Raw genomic sequence first — 15,980 nt, 5'->3', positions numbered from 1 at the left:
GGCCGACCTGTGGGCTGCCATATGCTCTTTAAAAGTTCTCTCTGTCTTTCCAATGTATGACAGCCCACAGGGGCAAATGAGTTGGTATACCACAAAGCGAGACCCACGCGTAAGACGGTGTTGAATTTGGTACGTTTTCCCTGTATGAGGGTGTTGGAATTTGTCTCCTGCTATCAAAAACTGACATGTAGTGCATGTACATTTATAGCATCCTTTTCTCATGCCATAGAACACTGATTGCGGTATAGGATCAAAAATGTCTGTTCTAACTAATATGTCACGTAAATTTCTAGTTCTTTTATAGCAGGGCATAATCCTAGTATTAGCTAACTTTAAATCAGGATCCGATTGTATAAGCTCCCAGTGTTTTTTAATTGAGCCTTTGATGGAATTACTGGCTGAATTAAATTCCTGCACCCAAGGTATACAGGCACTGTGTGACCGTTCTTTGTGTGACTGTAAAAGTTGTTGTCTATCTAGAGCCAAAGCCTTGCTTTTGGCTTCTTCTAATAACGCGGGGTGATAACCCCGTTCCAAAAACTTTTGTGATATGATATCTATCTGTTTTGCTGCCAACAAAGGGTCTGATGTAATATGTTTGGCCCTCAAAAATTGGGAATAAGGAAGGCCCCGCTTAAGAGGTAAAGGATGGCAGCTTTTAAAATGTAACAGGTTGTTCCTATCTGTAGGTTTAGAAAAAAGTGATGTAGTAATTCTCCCTTCAGTAATGGTTAACTGCACATCTAGGAATTGAATGGTATCAGCAGCAATCGAATACGTGAGCTTGATGGGGTGTTCCCTACTATTATGTGCATCAATGATGGAAATGAGGGATTCTCGGGTACCCTGCCAGATAACTAACAAGTCATCTATATATCTGCAAAAGAAAACGATATCCTGTGATATCTCCATATCAGCAAAGAACAATTCTTCCTCCACTTCGAACATATATATGTGTGAGTACGATGGGGCCACACTGGACCCCATCGCACACCCCTGACGCTGCAAATAAAATTTGCCGTCATATAAAAAATAATTTTTACTGAGTGTCATCTCCAATAATCTCAAACATAACGAAATATCTGGTCCCTCAAAGTCCCTTTGATTTTTTAGGAACTTATCCACTGCTGCCAGGCCTCCCTCATGGGGGATGGACGTATAGAGACTCTGCACATCAATTGTGCAGAGTAATGTGTTGACCGGCAGAGTGGGTAAGCTCTCAACATGTCTCAATAGTGTGCTCGTATCCAGTAGATATCTAGGCATGCGCTGTATATACGGCTGAAATATCTCATCTAAAAAGATGGCTACCGGCTGAAATAATGAGCCTCTCGTGGATATAATTGGTCGACCAGGAGGTTTGACCAGGCTTTTGTGAACCTTAGGTGTCGTGTACAGAATGGGGACCAATGGATGAGATGGAATCAGCGCATTTCGGACCTCTACTGGAATGAGATTGGTTTGTACTGCTACATCTAAACAATCTGTCAGATCTCTAGAAAATTGGACAGTTGGGTCACTTGCTAGTTGACAGTACGTACAACTATCACTTAGCTGTGACTCAATCTCCTCTTTGTAATCTTTAAGATTTTGCACAACCAAAGCACCCCCTTTATCAGCGGGTCGAAATATTAAGTCTCTATTCGCAGCCAATTGTGTTAAGGCCTCTCGCTGGCCTTTAGTAAGATTGTCTCTCACACTAGGTGGATTCTCCACTAACTGATCACAGTCTTGCTCTATCAACCGCATGAATGTGCGTATAGAGGCGTTATTTGATTGTGGATCAAACTTTGATTTTGGCAACATCTTCTTCAATTTATCTGGCACTTCCATAGTAGCTGGAACTGGATTGGGAGTGACTTTAGGTGGCTGTTTTGCAAAGAACTCTTTCAATTTTAGTGTTCTATTCAGATTATACTTTTCAATTTTCCATTGTAACTGCTGTGGCTTGGATAATGGGACAAATGACAGTCCTTTTGATAGAACCTGAAGTTCTACCTCATTAAATGTATAGTCCGAGAGGTTGATTATGGAACTTTCTTCTCCTTGGGTGGTTTTGCAGCTCTGCCTTGGCCTCTGCCTTTTCCATTGTTGGCCCCGTCGCGTACATGCTCGCCATCTTGGTCGCCTCGTTCTTTGGCCCTGGTGGTTGCCCCTAAAGGGGCATTCGTCCCTTTAGGGGCAACCACCAGGGCCAAAGAACGAGGCGACCAAGATGGCGAGCATGTACGCGACGGGGCCAACAATGGAAAAGGCAGAGGCCGAGGCAGAGCTGCAAAACCACCCAAGGGGAAGAAAGTTCCATAATCAACCTCTCGGACTATACATTTAATGAGGTAGAACTTCAGGTTCTATCAAAAGGACTGTCATTTGTCCCATTATCCAAGCCACAGCAGTTACAATGGAAAATTGAAAAGTATAATCTGAATAGAACACTAAAATTGAAAGAGTTCTTTGCAAAACAGCCACCTAAAGCCACTCCCAATCCAGTTCCAGCTACTATGGAAGTGTCAGATAAATTGAAGAAGATGTTGCCAAAATCAAAGTTTGATCCACAATCAAATAACGCCTCTATACGCACATTCATGCGGTTGATAGAGCAAGACTGTGATCAGTTAGTGGAGAATCCACCTAGTGTGAGAGACAATCTTACTAAAGGCCAGCGAGAGGCCTTAACACAATTGGCTGCGAATAGAGACTTAATATTTCGACCTGCTGATAAAGGGGGTGCTTTGGTTGTGCAAAATCTTAAAGATTACAAAGAGGAGATTGAGTCACAGCTAAGTGATAGTTGTATATACTGTCAACTAGCAAGTGACCCAACTGTCCAATTTTCTAGAGATCTGACAGATTGTTTAGATGTAGCAGTACAAACCAATCTCATTCCAGTAGAGGTCCGAAATGCGCTGATTCCATCTCATCCATTGGTCCCCATTCTGTACACGACACCTAAGGTTCACAAAAGCCTGGTCAAACCTCCTGGTCGACCAATTATATCCGCGAGAGGCTCATTATTTCAGCCGGTAGCCATCTTTTTAGATGAGATATTTCAGCCGTATATACAGCGCATGCCTAGATATCTACTGGATACGAGCACACTATTGAGACATGTTGAGAGCTTACCCACTCTGCCGGTCAACACATTACTCTGCACAATTGATGTGCAGAGTCTCTATACGTCCATCCCCCATGAGGGAGGCCTGGCAGCAGTGGATAAGTTCCTAAAAAATCAAAGGGACTTTGAGGGACCAGATATTTCGTTATGTTTGAGATTATTGGAGATGACACTCAGTAAAAATTATTTTTTATATGACGGCAAATTTTATTTGCAGCGTCAGGGGTGTGCGATGGGGTCCAGTGTGGCCCCATCGTACTCACACATATATATGTTCGAAGTGGAGGAAGAATTGTTCTTTGCTAATATGGAGATATCACAGGATATCGTTTTCTTTTGCAGATATATAGATGACTTGTTAGTTATCTGGCAGGGTACCCGAGAATCCCTCATTTCCATCATTGATGCACATAATAGTAGGGAACACCCCATCAAGCTCACGTATTCGATTGCTGCTGATACCATTCAATTCCTAGATGTGCAGTTAACCATTACTGAAGGGAGAATTACTACATCACTTTTTTCTAAACCTACAGATAGGAACAACCTGTTACATTTTAAAAGCTGCCATCCTTTACCTCTTAAGCGGGGCCTTCCTTATTCCCAATTTTTGAGGGCCAAACATATTACATCAGACCCTTTGTTGGCAGCAAAACAGATAGATATCATATCACAAAATTTTTTGGAACGGGGTTATCACCCCGCGTTATTAGAAGAAGCCAAAAGCAAGGCTTTGGCTCTAGATAGACAACAACTTTTACAGTCACACAAAGAACGGTCACAAAGTGCCTGTATACCTTGGGTGCAGGAATTTAATTCAGCCAGTGATTCCATCAAAGGCTCAATTAAAAAACACTGGGAGCTTATACAATCGGATCCTGATTTAAAGTTAGCTAATACTAGGATTATGCCCTGCTATAAAAGAACTAGAAATTTACGTGCCATATTAGTTAGAACAGACATTTTTGATCCTATACCGCAATCAGTGTTCTATGGCATGAGAAAAGGATGCTATAAATGTACATGCACTACATGTCAGTTTTTGATAGCAGGAGACAAATTCCAACACCCTCATACAGGGAAAACGTACCAAATTCAACACCGTCTTACGTGTGGGTCTCGCTTTGTGGTATACCAACTCATTTGCCCCTGTGGGCTGTCATACATTGGAAAGACAGAGAGAACTTTTAAAGAGCATATGGCAGCCCACAGGTCGGCCATTAAGGCAGCGATCAATACAGGTAAAAGTGACCAACCGGTCGCACATCATTTCTGTACGGCTCGCCATTCATTGACGTCAGTTCGTTATAGAATGATTGATCACATTTTACCTTCATTGAGAGGCAGCAACCGGGGATTAAAATTGTTACAGAGGGAGGCACAGTGGATCCAACGTTTGGACACTGTGTCACCCAGGGGTTTAAATGAATACTTGAGCTTGAGTCACTTCAGATAGTGTGCTCATTATGATACCGTTTAATTGGTGGGTCAGCATTCTTTCAGACATTGAGTACATCGTCATTATATGTACGTGCTTTTATTAACTAGCTTCTTATATATGTGATGTTTTACGCTTTATGCATTACAGAGCTTGATGTATCCAGTAGTATTTATTTGGTTGTTATGGTGATTGGGGAGCACATGGATGACGTCATCACTGACGGACACGCCGCTGGGCGGGTTATTGTCCCGTTTCCGGATCAACGGCGTTTCACACCTGGTGAGGTCTCTATTTATGTAAGTATGTTTTGTATTGATTGTAAGCCTGAGGACAATGTGTAATACATTGAAACGTTGCTGAACAATTGCCGTTTGTAATTTTTAAACAAGCCGTCTGGAGTGCTGTGCCTTCGTGGAAGAGTGTATTACTTTATATAGCACGGGCACCCGGCGCATTACCGGAGATTGTTGATGGGAGAGCCGGTACCTTTGTTGTGTGTATATATATATATATATATATATTTGTGTGTAGCTTGAGAATGGTTGGTCATTTCATGTGTAGGATCATGTTGCTTGGAGATAGCATGACAGGGTAACATAATGAACATGGAAATATCTGTCACACATTGCATGTTTCCCAAACTTGGTTCACACATTGCACATAGTCTCCCCTTTCCCCTCATGCAACTTTTACTTATTTGCAAGGCACAACAAGGGAATTATACACCTTTACAGTATGCGAGGGGACAGTAACTGATCAGAGCATCATGCATGGTATCTACGTGTTCGGATAATTATGAGTAATAATCCGGTGTTAGTTTGGAGAAGATCGCATGTCGTTGCGAATAGTTATTCGCAAAGGCAGATTAAAGGTATATTTGTGTTTATTATGTACTTGGTATGCGGTGGGAATCCAGAGCTGACCAGCAGTACACACCCCTGGATCAAGGCATCGCCCATATCTTCAAACCGACCAATGACCTCTCTTGTACTGTAAACGACCATCCCTCCAACCAATCGGTGGAGAGCATACAACCCCATTGTATTGTATTTTGGGCAAGGGTATATAAACCTTGCACCTGGGCCGGTCGCTCTCTCTCTCTCTTGCTCTAAGGTCATCTTTCCAGATCAACTAGAGGACCGGATCCGGGTTGCGCAGGCGAACAAACGTACGTATCATTGGGTGTGACTCTCTCTCTGTGATTGAATTGTATTGTGTTGTACCATATATATTTTAACTTATTGTAATCCCCTTTTACAAATATATTATTACTTGTTGCTGCTTTGGACCACAACATACAATCAAATACTGGTGTCGCATTCAGTTTCTGTTGAGCGTTTGTATAGTGTAATTGCCACACCTAGAGCTGCCTCGTGCTCTCAGCGTGTCGGTCTGTGTGTATGCACTGAGTGTAAGCTGCACGGCTATTCCGGCGTGTGTACGCAAAGTGCGTGCACAGTACGGGACTGTGTACGCTAACTGGGGACAGAGTACGTAGGTAAAGGATTTATTACAGCGGCCGCAGCGGCTTCAGTTACAGTGTGCAATAGGGGTTAGTGGCTACTTTCCAAGAAGTCTATCGAACTTCTCAGTACTCAGGCCGAATATTGTTTATTTTATATTGTGAGGCAGAACAAATGAAAACAAAGTGATTAATGACAAAAATAAAATCACTAAAGATGAATAATGATAAATGTACCTTTTATTTTTGTCCTCTATTTGTAGGATAAACATGACATCATCTGATGCTGGAAACTTGGTGCTACTTTCTCCCCATTTTAACTTGAGACTTTGTGGTCCAGCAGCTGCACACTCAAGGCGAGGAGGCAAAGGTGGAAGGGGGCTTGTCTTTACATTGATCGTATGGCTGAAGGGCCCAGCACCAATCTCATTCACTGCCTGGATCTGGATTCTGTAAGAGAAACATCATAGATATAAGGAAATTGTAGAGCAGGATATCACGGCTTAAATGTGTCCCTTTATGAAATGTTGGATGGTATACAGACAAATGAGAAAATATTTCTGAAAAGTATTTGGGTACGGAGACCCAAGAATCTCATTGAATTTTGATACAATTAGACCGTTACATTTTCTAAATCATCACATAAATGACTATTTTACTTTTATTGTTTAATTTTTCAATTGTGCAGAAATTTTAAAATGTCTGTATAATACATGTGAGAAACGTTTTGTTGCATTTAGCGTCTAAAATACATTGGTAAATCAGTGCAGTATATAAACAATGTTACAACCCTGGGAAAGGGAGGACGTAAACTGTTTAGACAATGTTTCATGTAAACCACAATATATTAGTGTTAACATAATTTTGACAAGCTATGAGACGTGCTATTCTTCAGCCTACTGCAATTCCAAAAGCAGAACTACAGTATACTGAACGTTCTTCAGTTTAAGGAACAATAAAGAAGGCATCAGATGTATTTTCAGGACTTTACATACCTCACACTAAACATTCTCTCTTTTTTTTTTATAAAGGGGGGTACTCACGGAGCGATCGCTGCTTAAAATCTAAGCAATCTAACTAGATTGCTTAGATTTTAAGCCTGATCGCTCCGTGTGTACCCCCTAAAGTGATAGCGATGCGCAGCCCCGCGCATCGCTATCGCTGGTGCTAGATTGGCCTGCCGTGCAGGCCAATCTAGCGGGTCGCTCATTGTGCTGAGCGGCAGGAGAGATGTGTGCTGAGCGGTTCGCTCAGCACACATCTCTCCCGCATCGGCCAGTGAGTACTGGCCTTTAGTTACCATTCAGGTAAGTAGCTATCTTTCTGCAGAGATACCTAAAATAGTGCTGATACTTTTCCATTTCCCATGGAACTATTATTGATTTTTGATATTTGCTGCAAGCAATTTCTGGAAATCCTGTTGCTGTGCGGTTACATGTTTTGTAATATTTTTTTCTTTAATGAAGCAAATAAGAACAAAACTAACAATGTGCATAGGATAATACAAATACAGTATAAAAGCAACATCCATTACAAACAAACAAGGCACAACCAAAGACTTCAAATCAAACACATAAATGTCCTCTTTAAAAGGACAGGAAGAGGACAAATCCCATTTTCATATTATGGGGTAGATGTATGGGTGTGATACGAATCACCAGCAGCTCGGATGCTGGTGGTCAAAAGACCGACACCGGCATTCCGAACCTCAGAATCCCAATAGGGGTTGCTTAAGTATGCTTACCTTCCCTCTCTACCCTTTCCTTCCTGCAGCCTCACCATAACTTCCCCAGTGGTGCCTAACCCCCCCTTCCCCGCAGCCTAACCCTAACACTCTCTTTCCTGCAGCCTAAACCTATCCTATCTAAGATACTCTGTCATACTTGTGTCCGGGATGCCGGCTGTCGGGATTCCGGCGTCAGTGTTCCAATATATGTTAGCGTTCCGGTGCCAGGATTTTAGCTGCGTGTCGGGATTCCAGCACCGGTATTTTGAACGCTGGCATCCTGACCACATCCCAGATGTATGAAGCAGTGATAAGAGTGGAAAAGTGGGCCATGGTGAACAATCAGCTTTAAAAGTAACCATTTATGAAGTGCATTCTATAACATTATATGTATCAGCTGATTGGCTGCACTGGCACACTTCTCCACTCTTATCACTGCTTCATACATCTACTTCCATGTAACTAAAGTCATGAGGTAGCTGACTGAGGTCCTAGATCACCATTACTATAAGTAACTGTAGATCACCACTACTATAAATAAGTGTGGGGTTTATTTACTAAGCCTTGGATGGAGATAAAGTGGACGGAGATAAAGTACCAGCCACTTAGCTCATAACTGTCATTTTTCAAACACAGCTTGTGACACAGCAGTTAGGAGCTGATTGGCTGGTACTCTATCTCCATGCACTTTACTTCCGTCCAAGGCTTAGTAAATAGACCCCTAGGTCACGCAGAATACTACTGTGCATTTGAAAATAAAAAATTATCGATGCCAGGATCCCGGCATCGAAATGGCCATCGGCATGGACGAGCACAAGAAGCCCCTTGTGGGCTCTCTGCGCCCGCCACGCTGAAGGGTCAGTACTATCCCCACTATATGGGTGTTGTGTCGTGTCGAATAGTCCCTGCTAGACGGCATGCCGACTGTCAGGATTCTAAGGGGGCGGGATGTAGGGAGAGGTATTGTGGCCGGCGGTCTCCTGACCGCCAGTCACATAACTACATCCCATAATACACACACACACACACACACACACACACACAGATATATATATATATATATAATACTGTTGCCGTGTCACATTCAGTATATAAATACACAATAATGCACTGTGTAGACATATTTGATTACTTATTAGATGATGTCAGAGGATAATAATGTTGTATTGTTTCCTCCTTCTATCACGCATGTTATAGGGACATACCGGTGGATATGCTGACAACTTTAATACAAACATAATCAGTGTATTTTGGATAGTTATGAAAGCAGCAATGGTCATCATTGACAAGAACAGGCAGTCAAGTTGAGTTTGTGAAAGTCACCTTTGTGGATCAAAAGGGAAATTATAATGAGCGAGTCAATATACTGTATATTGTAAATTGTTAAAATGTGCATAGGAGCTCAAGAATATTATATATTGATTCCTACATGTACTGCCAATTATGATGTTCTATTTAAGGCGCCACATACTTTCTGCTGCGTTAGAAACACGGAAAATACAAAAACAAAGAAACAAATATAACAATGGAACAATGACTGTAAGATGATATAACTGGTACAGTACACTGTATAAAGCAGAGGTGCTCAAACTCGGTCCTCGTGGGCCCACACAGTGCATGTTTTGCAGGTAACCCAGCAGGTGCACAGGTGTATTAATTACTCACTGACACATTTTAAAAGGTCCACAGGTGGAGCTAATTATTTCACTTGCGATTCTGTGAGACCTGCAAAAAATGCACTGTGTGGGCCCACGAGGACCAAGTTTGAGAACCTCTGGTATAAACCAATGAGCTATATATGAGGTGATTTCCTGTGTCTTGACAGCAAGTGTAGGAGAGTCTAGGTGTGTGTATGGGAAAGGGGACAGTTCAGCATACAGTGAGTCTGTACTCAGTGAAGTGTGAGCATATAGAGTTAAATGGCATTGCTCCTGGTATGGATCTTCATCAAGTGGCAGGGAGGACATTATCAATGTCAACAATGACATAATATTAACATTGTGAAGCCAATTTTAGGGATAGACTGTGCTGTGGTTAGGGTTAAAGGATTCAGGTTCATTTAGACTATGGAAAAATGCACAGCTGACATTCACAATGTCAATATTATGCCAATGTCGACATGTTGACAGCCCATCTATATCGACATTCAAACTATGCCGGCATTCAAGTGACGACATTCTGAGCGTCAACTTTTTATACCACACCCCATTCTCAGGGACACAGAAGTACACAGGACTTCCTTAAGAGCCCAGCATTGCAGAACACAAGGACAGAAGATGAGGATTCTACTATCTACTTATGCAGCTGAATCAGATTGTGGGTGGCAACAGTGACTGCAGGGACTAATAGCTTCCTATTGGTCCACACTGTTACATAATAATTCCTAGGCTTTGCCAAAACAGTGGCCACACCAGGGACAGAGGTAGTGCTAGATGGCCAAAGTCATTCTACCACTTTTATGGAAAAGCATCATTTACAATCTTGTATATAATCTACTATATAAATGATAAAAAGGGCTGCTGACTATGCCATTCATTCGCAAGGGCTTATAGAGATTTTGTTTCAAGGTGAAAACCAGATGTATTAGTGAAATAACTAAATATTACCATGGGTATACTAACAGCGACTTCCACAGTGCTGTGAGCATACTTGCCAACTTTATGTATCTCCCCTCCGAGAGAAGAGATGGAAATGCAGATGGCCAGTGTTGGGCGATGGGGTGACTCAAATTACGTCATTAGGCCACCCTGTCCCTCCCATTTCACTAGGACATAGGAGGCGTGTGGGAGAGTAACCTTCTTTGCCAGGAGTCTCCCAGATATTTCAGGAGAGTAGATGAGTAAGACTCATGTGTCGCTCAAAGTAAACACAAGTTCCCAATTTTTGTATCATCATTTTTAAGTTCTTGATAGGGACGTTAAACTGTAAATCAGGTCCTTAGTCAATATGCAACATGAGATGTAACTTTTGTCCTAAACATTGTGAGTGTCAATAAACCCAAAATTTGTTTTTAATAGATAAAAGTATTTAAAAAGTTTATTGTTACATTTCATTTCTATTATTCATGGAATATCATTATTTTCCCACTGTCACTATTAAACATACACTGTGTGGCAGGAGAGGTACTTTGCCACCTGTAAGCTACACACAGGGTCCTGGGGGTGGATGGGAAGTGTGGATGGAACAGGTTCCCATCCACTTGGCCCAGACCAGGTCTTATAGGCTTCTTAGCCCAAGAAGCTGCTTCATCAGCCAGCACCTAGGTCAGGGATGGCCAAACCGGGCCTCGAGATCTACCAACAGTTCACATTTTCCAGACCACCTAGCTGGTGCACAGGTGTAGTCATTACTAATTAAGATGTGCTGCATTCATTCCTAACTGACAATTCTACAAATCTCCAGGAGGCCTGGAAAACATGAACTGTTGGTAGATCTCGAGGGCCGGTTTGGCCAGCCCTGACCTAGGTGCTGGGTTTAAAGCAGGGTCTCTCCCATGAGTCAGGGCTCCTGAAGGCAGTTAGTGTCCAGGTGATAAGCCTGCTAGGGACAGTGGGATCCGGAGGGCTGGGCCACCAGTGTCAGGATGCCGGGACCTGAAGGGCCTAACCTCCCTGGTAGTTTATACTAAAGACAGTGATCTTTGTTTTATGTATATCTTTGTTTTTGAGCTACCTGAATAAAAGGTATTTGTTGTTTTTGTACAAGCCTGGAGTCGGTCGCTGGTGGAATTTTTGTAGCAGAGCACATTCTAGCAAGACTCCTGTTACAACTGCTTGCTGTTCAAACACTGCAAACGTCTGACCTCTAGAAAATGCAATAAATCCATGAAAAATACTATTCCTGACCTAATAATATAAACATGGCAACGAAAAGTCTATTTGCAGACTGGAGATTGCTCATATACCAGAAAAATATCTCAGCAGTGAATTAATCATCAATAGGATGACATGAGAATGAATTGATACGATCATTCCCAGATGATTAACCCATTCACTCTTTCATGCGCCTCAAAGAGGAGCCAGATATATACACGGTAACCAAATTAGATAAAAAAATATGGCCAAATTAATTTCACAACAGTATTTTAAACCATATCAAGCTGCAGATGGACTAAATGGTTATGTAATATAATTGGTATTTACTAATGATCCATTACTATTAAGTAATTACTGATTACCATTATTAAAAGAACATGGCTAGCTTGGCTTTTCTTGCCTGTGGTAGACACACGGGTGGTATTCATGTGACCGCCGGTCAGCTGACCAACAGTCACATGACCTCCTCCGTGAGCCCGACGGCTCACTATCCCGATGGTCGGCATGCCGACCAACAGGGACTATTTCCACTCGTGGGTGTCCACGACACCCATAGAGTGGGAATAGAACCCGTGGCGACCGCAGGTCGCCACCGAGCCCGCAAGGGGCTTGCTGCACTCGCCCCTCCCCGCCGGGATCCCGGCGTCGGTAAGGTGACCGGCGGTCAGGAGACCGCCGGTCACCAGTACTACACCCAGACACACAACCTAGTTTACCACATGCCTTTGCAACTAGAGAACCAAAAGGGTCAGGAATTTGATTGGGAGTAATTCAAAAATCCAGAGCAGCATAGAAAACATTATAGGAACCATGTAGTCATCGCTGCAGTTTTATAGGCTTCTTATAATGACAAAAATTCCAAACACTGTGCGCATTAAGCAACAGATGCAGAGAGAATAAAATGTGCAGCAACAAAGAAGATAAGTGTGTGTGTGTGTGTGTGTGTGTGTGTGTGCGCGCGCGTGTGTGGGGGGTGTTATTGGGCTCTTAATGAATTGTTTGTGGAAACATGGGCTGTAAGTTTAATGGTGAGGTTAGAAGCTAATCATTTAGCAGTGGATGAGAGATATTGGTGGAATGATATGCAGGCAAAGTGCAGGTTGAGTATCCCATATCCAAAAATTCCGAAATACGGACTTTTTTGAGTGAGAGTGAGATAGTGAAACCTTTGTTTTTTGATGGCTCAATGTATACAAACTTTGTTTAATACGCAAAGTTATTAAAAATATTGTATTAAATGACCTTCAGGCTGTGTGTATAAGGTGTATATGAAACGTAAATGAATTGTGTGAATGTAGACACACTTTGTTTAATGCACAAAGTTATAAAAAATATTGGCTAAAATTATCTTCAGGCTGTGTGTATAAGGTGTATATGTAACATAAATGTATTCTGTGCTTAGACTTAGGTCCCAACACCATGATATCTCATTATAGTATGCAATTATTCCAAAATACGGAAAAATCCGATATCCAAAATACCCCTGCTCCCAAGCATTTTGGATATGGGATACTCAACCTGTATTGGGTTTTGGAGCTATTTGCATTAATAGTGCTGTGATGGCAGTGACTATTAGCTTCAATGTGGGGTGATGGAACTATTTAAAGGTGAAACAGTTTGGGGACTATTGACTGAATATGTGCCTGAGTTTGGGAACAGGAGTGTTTATTAAATGTAAATATTAATTTTGATGTGTGGACTGTTTGGTGGGGAAACAGGTTTATTATATATGACTACTAAAGGAGAGCCATAACTAGACATTTTGGTACCCTGTGCCAGAAAGAGCATTGATGACCCCCCCCCCCCAGCATTAAATAGGCAACACCCATACTTTAAATAGGGGTAGCACGCTCCCCAATAAGGGGTGTAGCCTTGCGGGGAAGGAGCATGGCCATACAATAGTATCCCCAATTCAGTAGTGCAAACTTATTCACATTACACTGCACAGTAGTGCCCCTTTGTCACATCACACCACATAGTAGTGTCCCTTAATCATGCTATACAGCACAGTAAAGCCCCTTATTCATTGTATGTTACACAGAGCTTCTGATTCACATTATGTCACACAATAGAGCCCTGTATTCACAGTACATCATACAATAAAGCCCATTATTCCCATTATATCACACAGTAGGGACCCTTCTTCACATTACACCACCCAGTAGTGCCTCTTATTTACGTTACTCCACACAGTAGGGGCCCCTTATACACATTATGCCACACAGTAGTGTCCCTTATAGCTTTATTTATTATTTTTATTATTTATTAACAGTTTCTTATATAGCGCAGCAAATTCCGTTGCGCTTTACAACTGGACACAATTAGAAGACAAAACTGGGTAAAAACAAACAGTCATAGAGGGAGGAGGGCCCTGCTCGCAAGCTTACAATCTATGGGGAAATAGGCATTGATACACAAGGATAGGTGCTATCTATTGCATAGTTGTTCACCAGATTGTAAAGGTTCTTGGTGGGCTGCATGATATCACATCACAGCAGTGATGAACCAGGGTCAGGGGAAAGGAGAGTGAAGAAAGAAAATATGTGGGGGATGTGTGAACTATACTGTGAGGATATAATTGGATAGGAGAGCTATGAAGGTAATGTGAGCGGTTCTGGAAGTTTTCAGGGAACGCTTGAAGGTTTGAAGACTAGAGGAGAGTCTTATTGTACATTTGGAAGTGGTGGTTACATTTGAATCATGCTGTAAAGGTCTTGATAAAGGCCAATGTATATGGCCGAAACGTCGACTATGTGACTAAATACATGTGACGTTTTTGCATTTCAAACTAGCCTGGTGAGTACACTTCATCCTTTCGTGTGTGTGTGTGTGTGTGTGTGTGTGTGCGCATATATTATACATATACACACACACACACACACACACACACACACACACACACACACACACACACATATATATATATATTTTATGTGTGTATATATATATATAATAGTAGCAGTTCTTGACAAACACAAAAGCCTAGCAAGATGAGCTGCCAAAGGAAACAAAAGTTCTCATTATGTGCTCCAAAAATCTAGAGCCAGCCGAATAAAACATTTTTGAAAAGGTACAAAAGACAGTAATGTAATTGGACAATCAGTACCTTTTAGAAAAAAAAAAAAAAGTGTTATCTGTACAAACCAGTGAGAATATATTGGTTTTCATCCACTTAACTGTTCATTGAAAACACTTACAGTTGGCCACTGTTACATAAGAAAATTACTCATAGGATTTCAACAGTAAACAAATGAATTGAGGTTTATAGGTCTTCAGATATCAATTATATTTATTAATCTATATTCATATTGTCTGCATCAAAATATTTATTTAGATGACTAATTTGTTCCAGTTACTACTGTATGTAATTAATTATGAAGATTCTTATATACACAGCTAAAGTGACTGACAGTAATTGAAATACAAGTCCCAGTAAATTCTTTAATGGATTACACAATAAACAAAGTTATGCAAAAATTGTTTAAAAAAGTTATGCATTTTTCTGATATTAATTACATATATCTGTATCATTAGGCTCAGTCAAGACAGACCTGATGACACAAATCAATTTTCACGGATTTAATATAGATCTAAAATAATGTGTTTCAGGGGCTCAAACACACATTTACTAACACTTAAAAATGAATAACAAAAATCAGCTATTAGTGACTTTAGATCAATTTAAAATTGAACTTTAGTAAATATACCCTCTACTCTCCCAGCAGTCCAGGATAGCTCCCCAAAATTCTGGAGTTTCCTGGTTAATCTGGGAGAATAGGCACATATGCATGAATCACCAAACTCCTCTTTTTGTAAATGAATGTGTACTACCAATTTATAAATACATTAATCATGTTTTCATTATTTTGTTCATCTTCACATTATACTTATACAATCATAAATAATTCATAGTGTAATAAACAATTCTCTGAAAATGGAATGCATTACTAAGTAGAATTATACACTTAACCCAAATTTAAATGCTCAAAATCGTGGCACAGCTTCACCCCCATTAGAGGTCATGACCACATAATAATGTACATGGTAACGCCTACAGGTAGCACAGCTAGCTTGTGAGGATCTAGGCTGCCCCCAACACCCCTCTCAAGAAGACAACCTCTCTATTGTTGCCGTCACCTGTTCACTATCTGTCAATGGCAGGGACGTGCGGTGAGCTAAATAGCTCAGGGGGCACTGGCTAGCACCAGAGCCAGATTTACACGCAATATATGAGCCAAAGCATACATCTGGGTATTATACACATGTGCAGTAGTATAAATTCCTGGAAATTTGGTGAGTTTTGATCAGAGATGTGTGGAAAAGTTAGCCAGGTGAGGCACTGCCTCCCCTGCCATAGACTTTTTACTCCAGCGTTTTGGCTATAAAAATTATTAGAATAATGTAAAGAGGATGTTTCAAAC

General features: G+C 41.3%; 1 protein-coding gene across 3 annotated transcripts in view; it reads right to left on the bottom strand.

Moving 5' to 3' along the window:
• The window catches only part of FNDC3B (fibronectin type III domain containing 3B), a 617,129-nt gene that overhangs the window by 58,971 nt on the left and 542,178 nt on the right, over positions 1 to 15,980 (bottom strand). For all 3 annotated transcript variants that reach the window (XM_063916263.1, XM_063916264.1, XM_063916265.1), the window contains exon 23: positions 6,256 to 6,468. In XM_063916263.1, the coding sequence (XP_063772333.1) occupies positions 6,256 to 6,468 (213 nt within the window). The remainder of the gene's footprint in view (positions 1 to 6,255; positions 6,469 to 15,980) is intronic.

This window comes from Pseudophryne corroboree, chromosome 4 (genome assembly GCF_028390025.1).
Source record: "Pseudophryne corroboree isolate aPseCor3 chromosome 4, aPseCor3.hap2, whole genome shotgun sequence".
Lineage (NCBI taxonomy): Eukaryota > Metazoa > Chordata > Amphibia > Anura > Myobatrachidae > Pseudophryne > Pseudophryne corroboree.
This window is presented reverse-complemented; position numbering and strand designations above follow the sequence as displayed.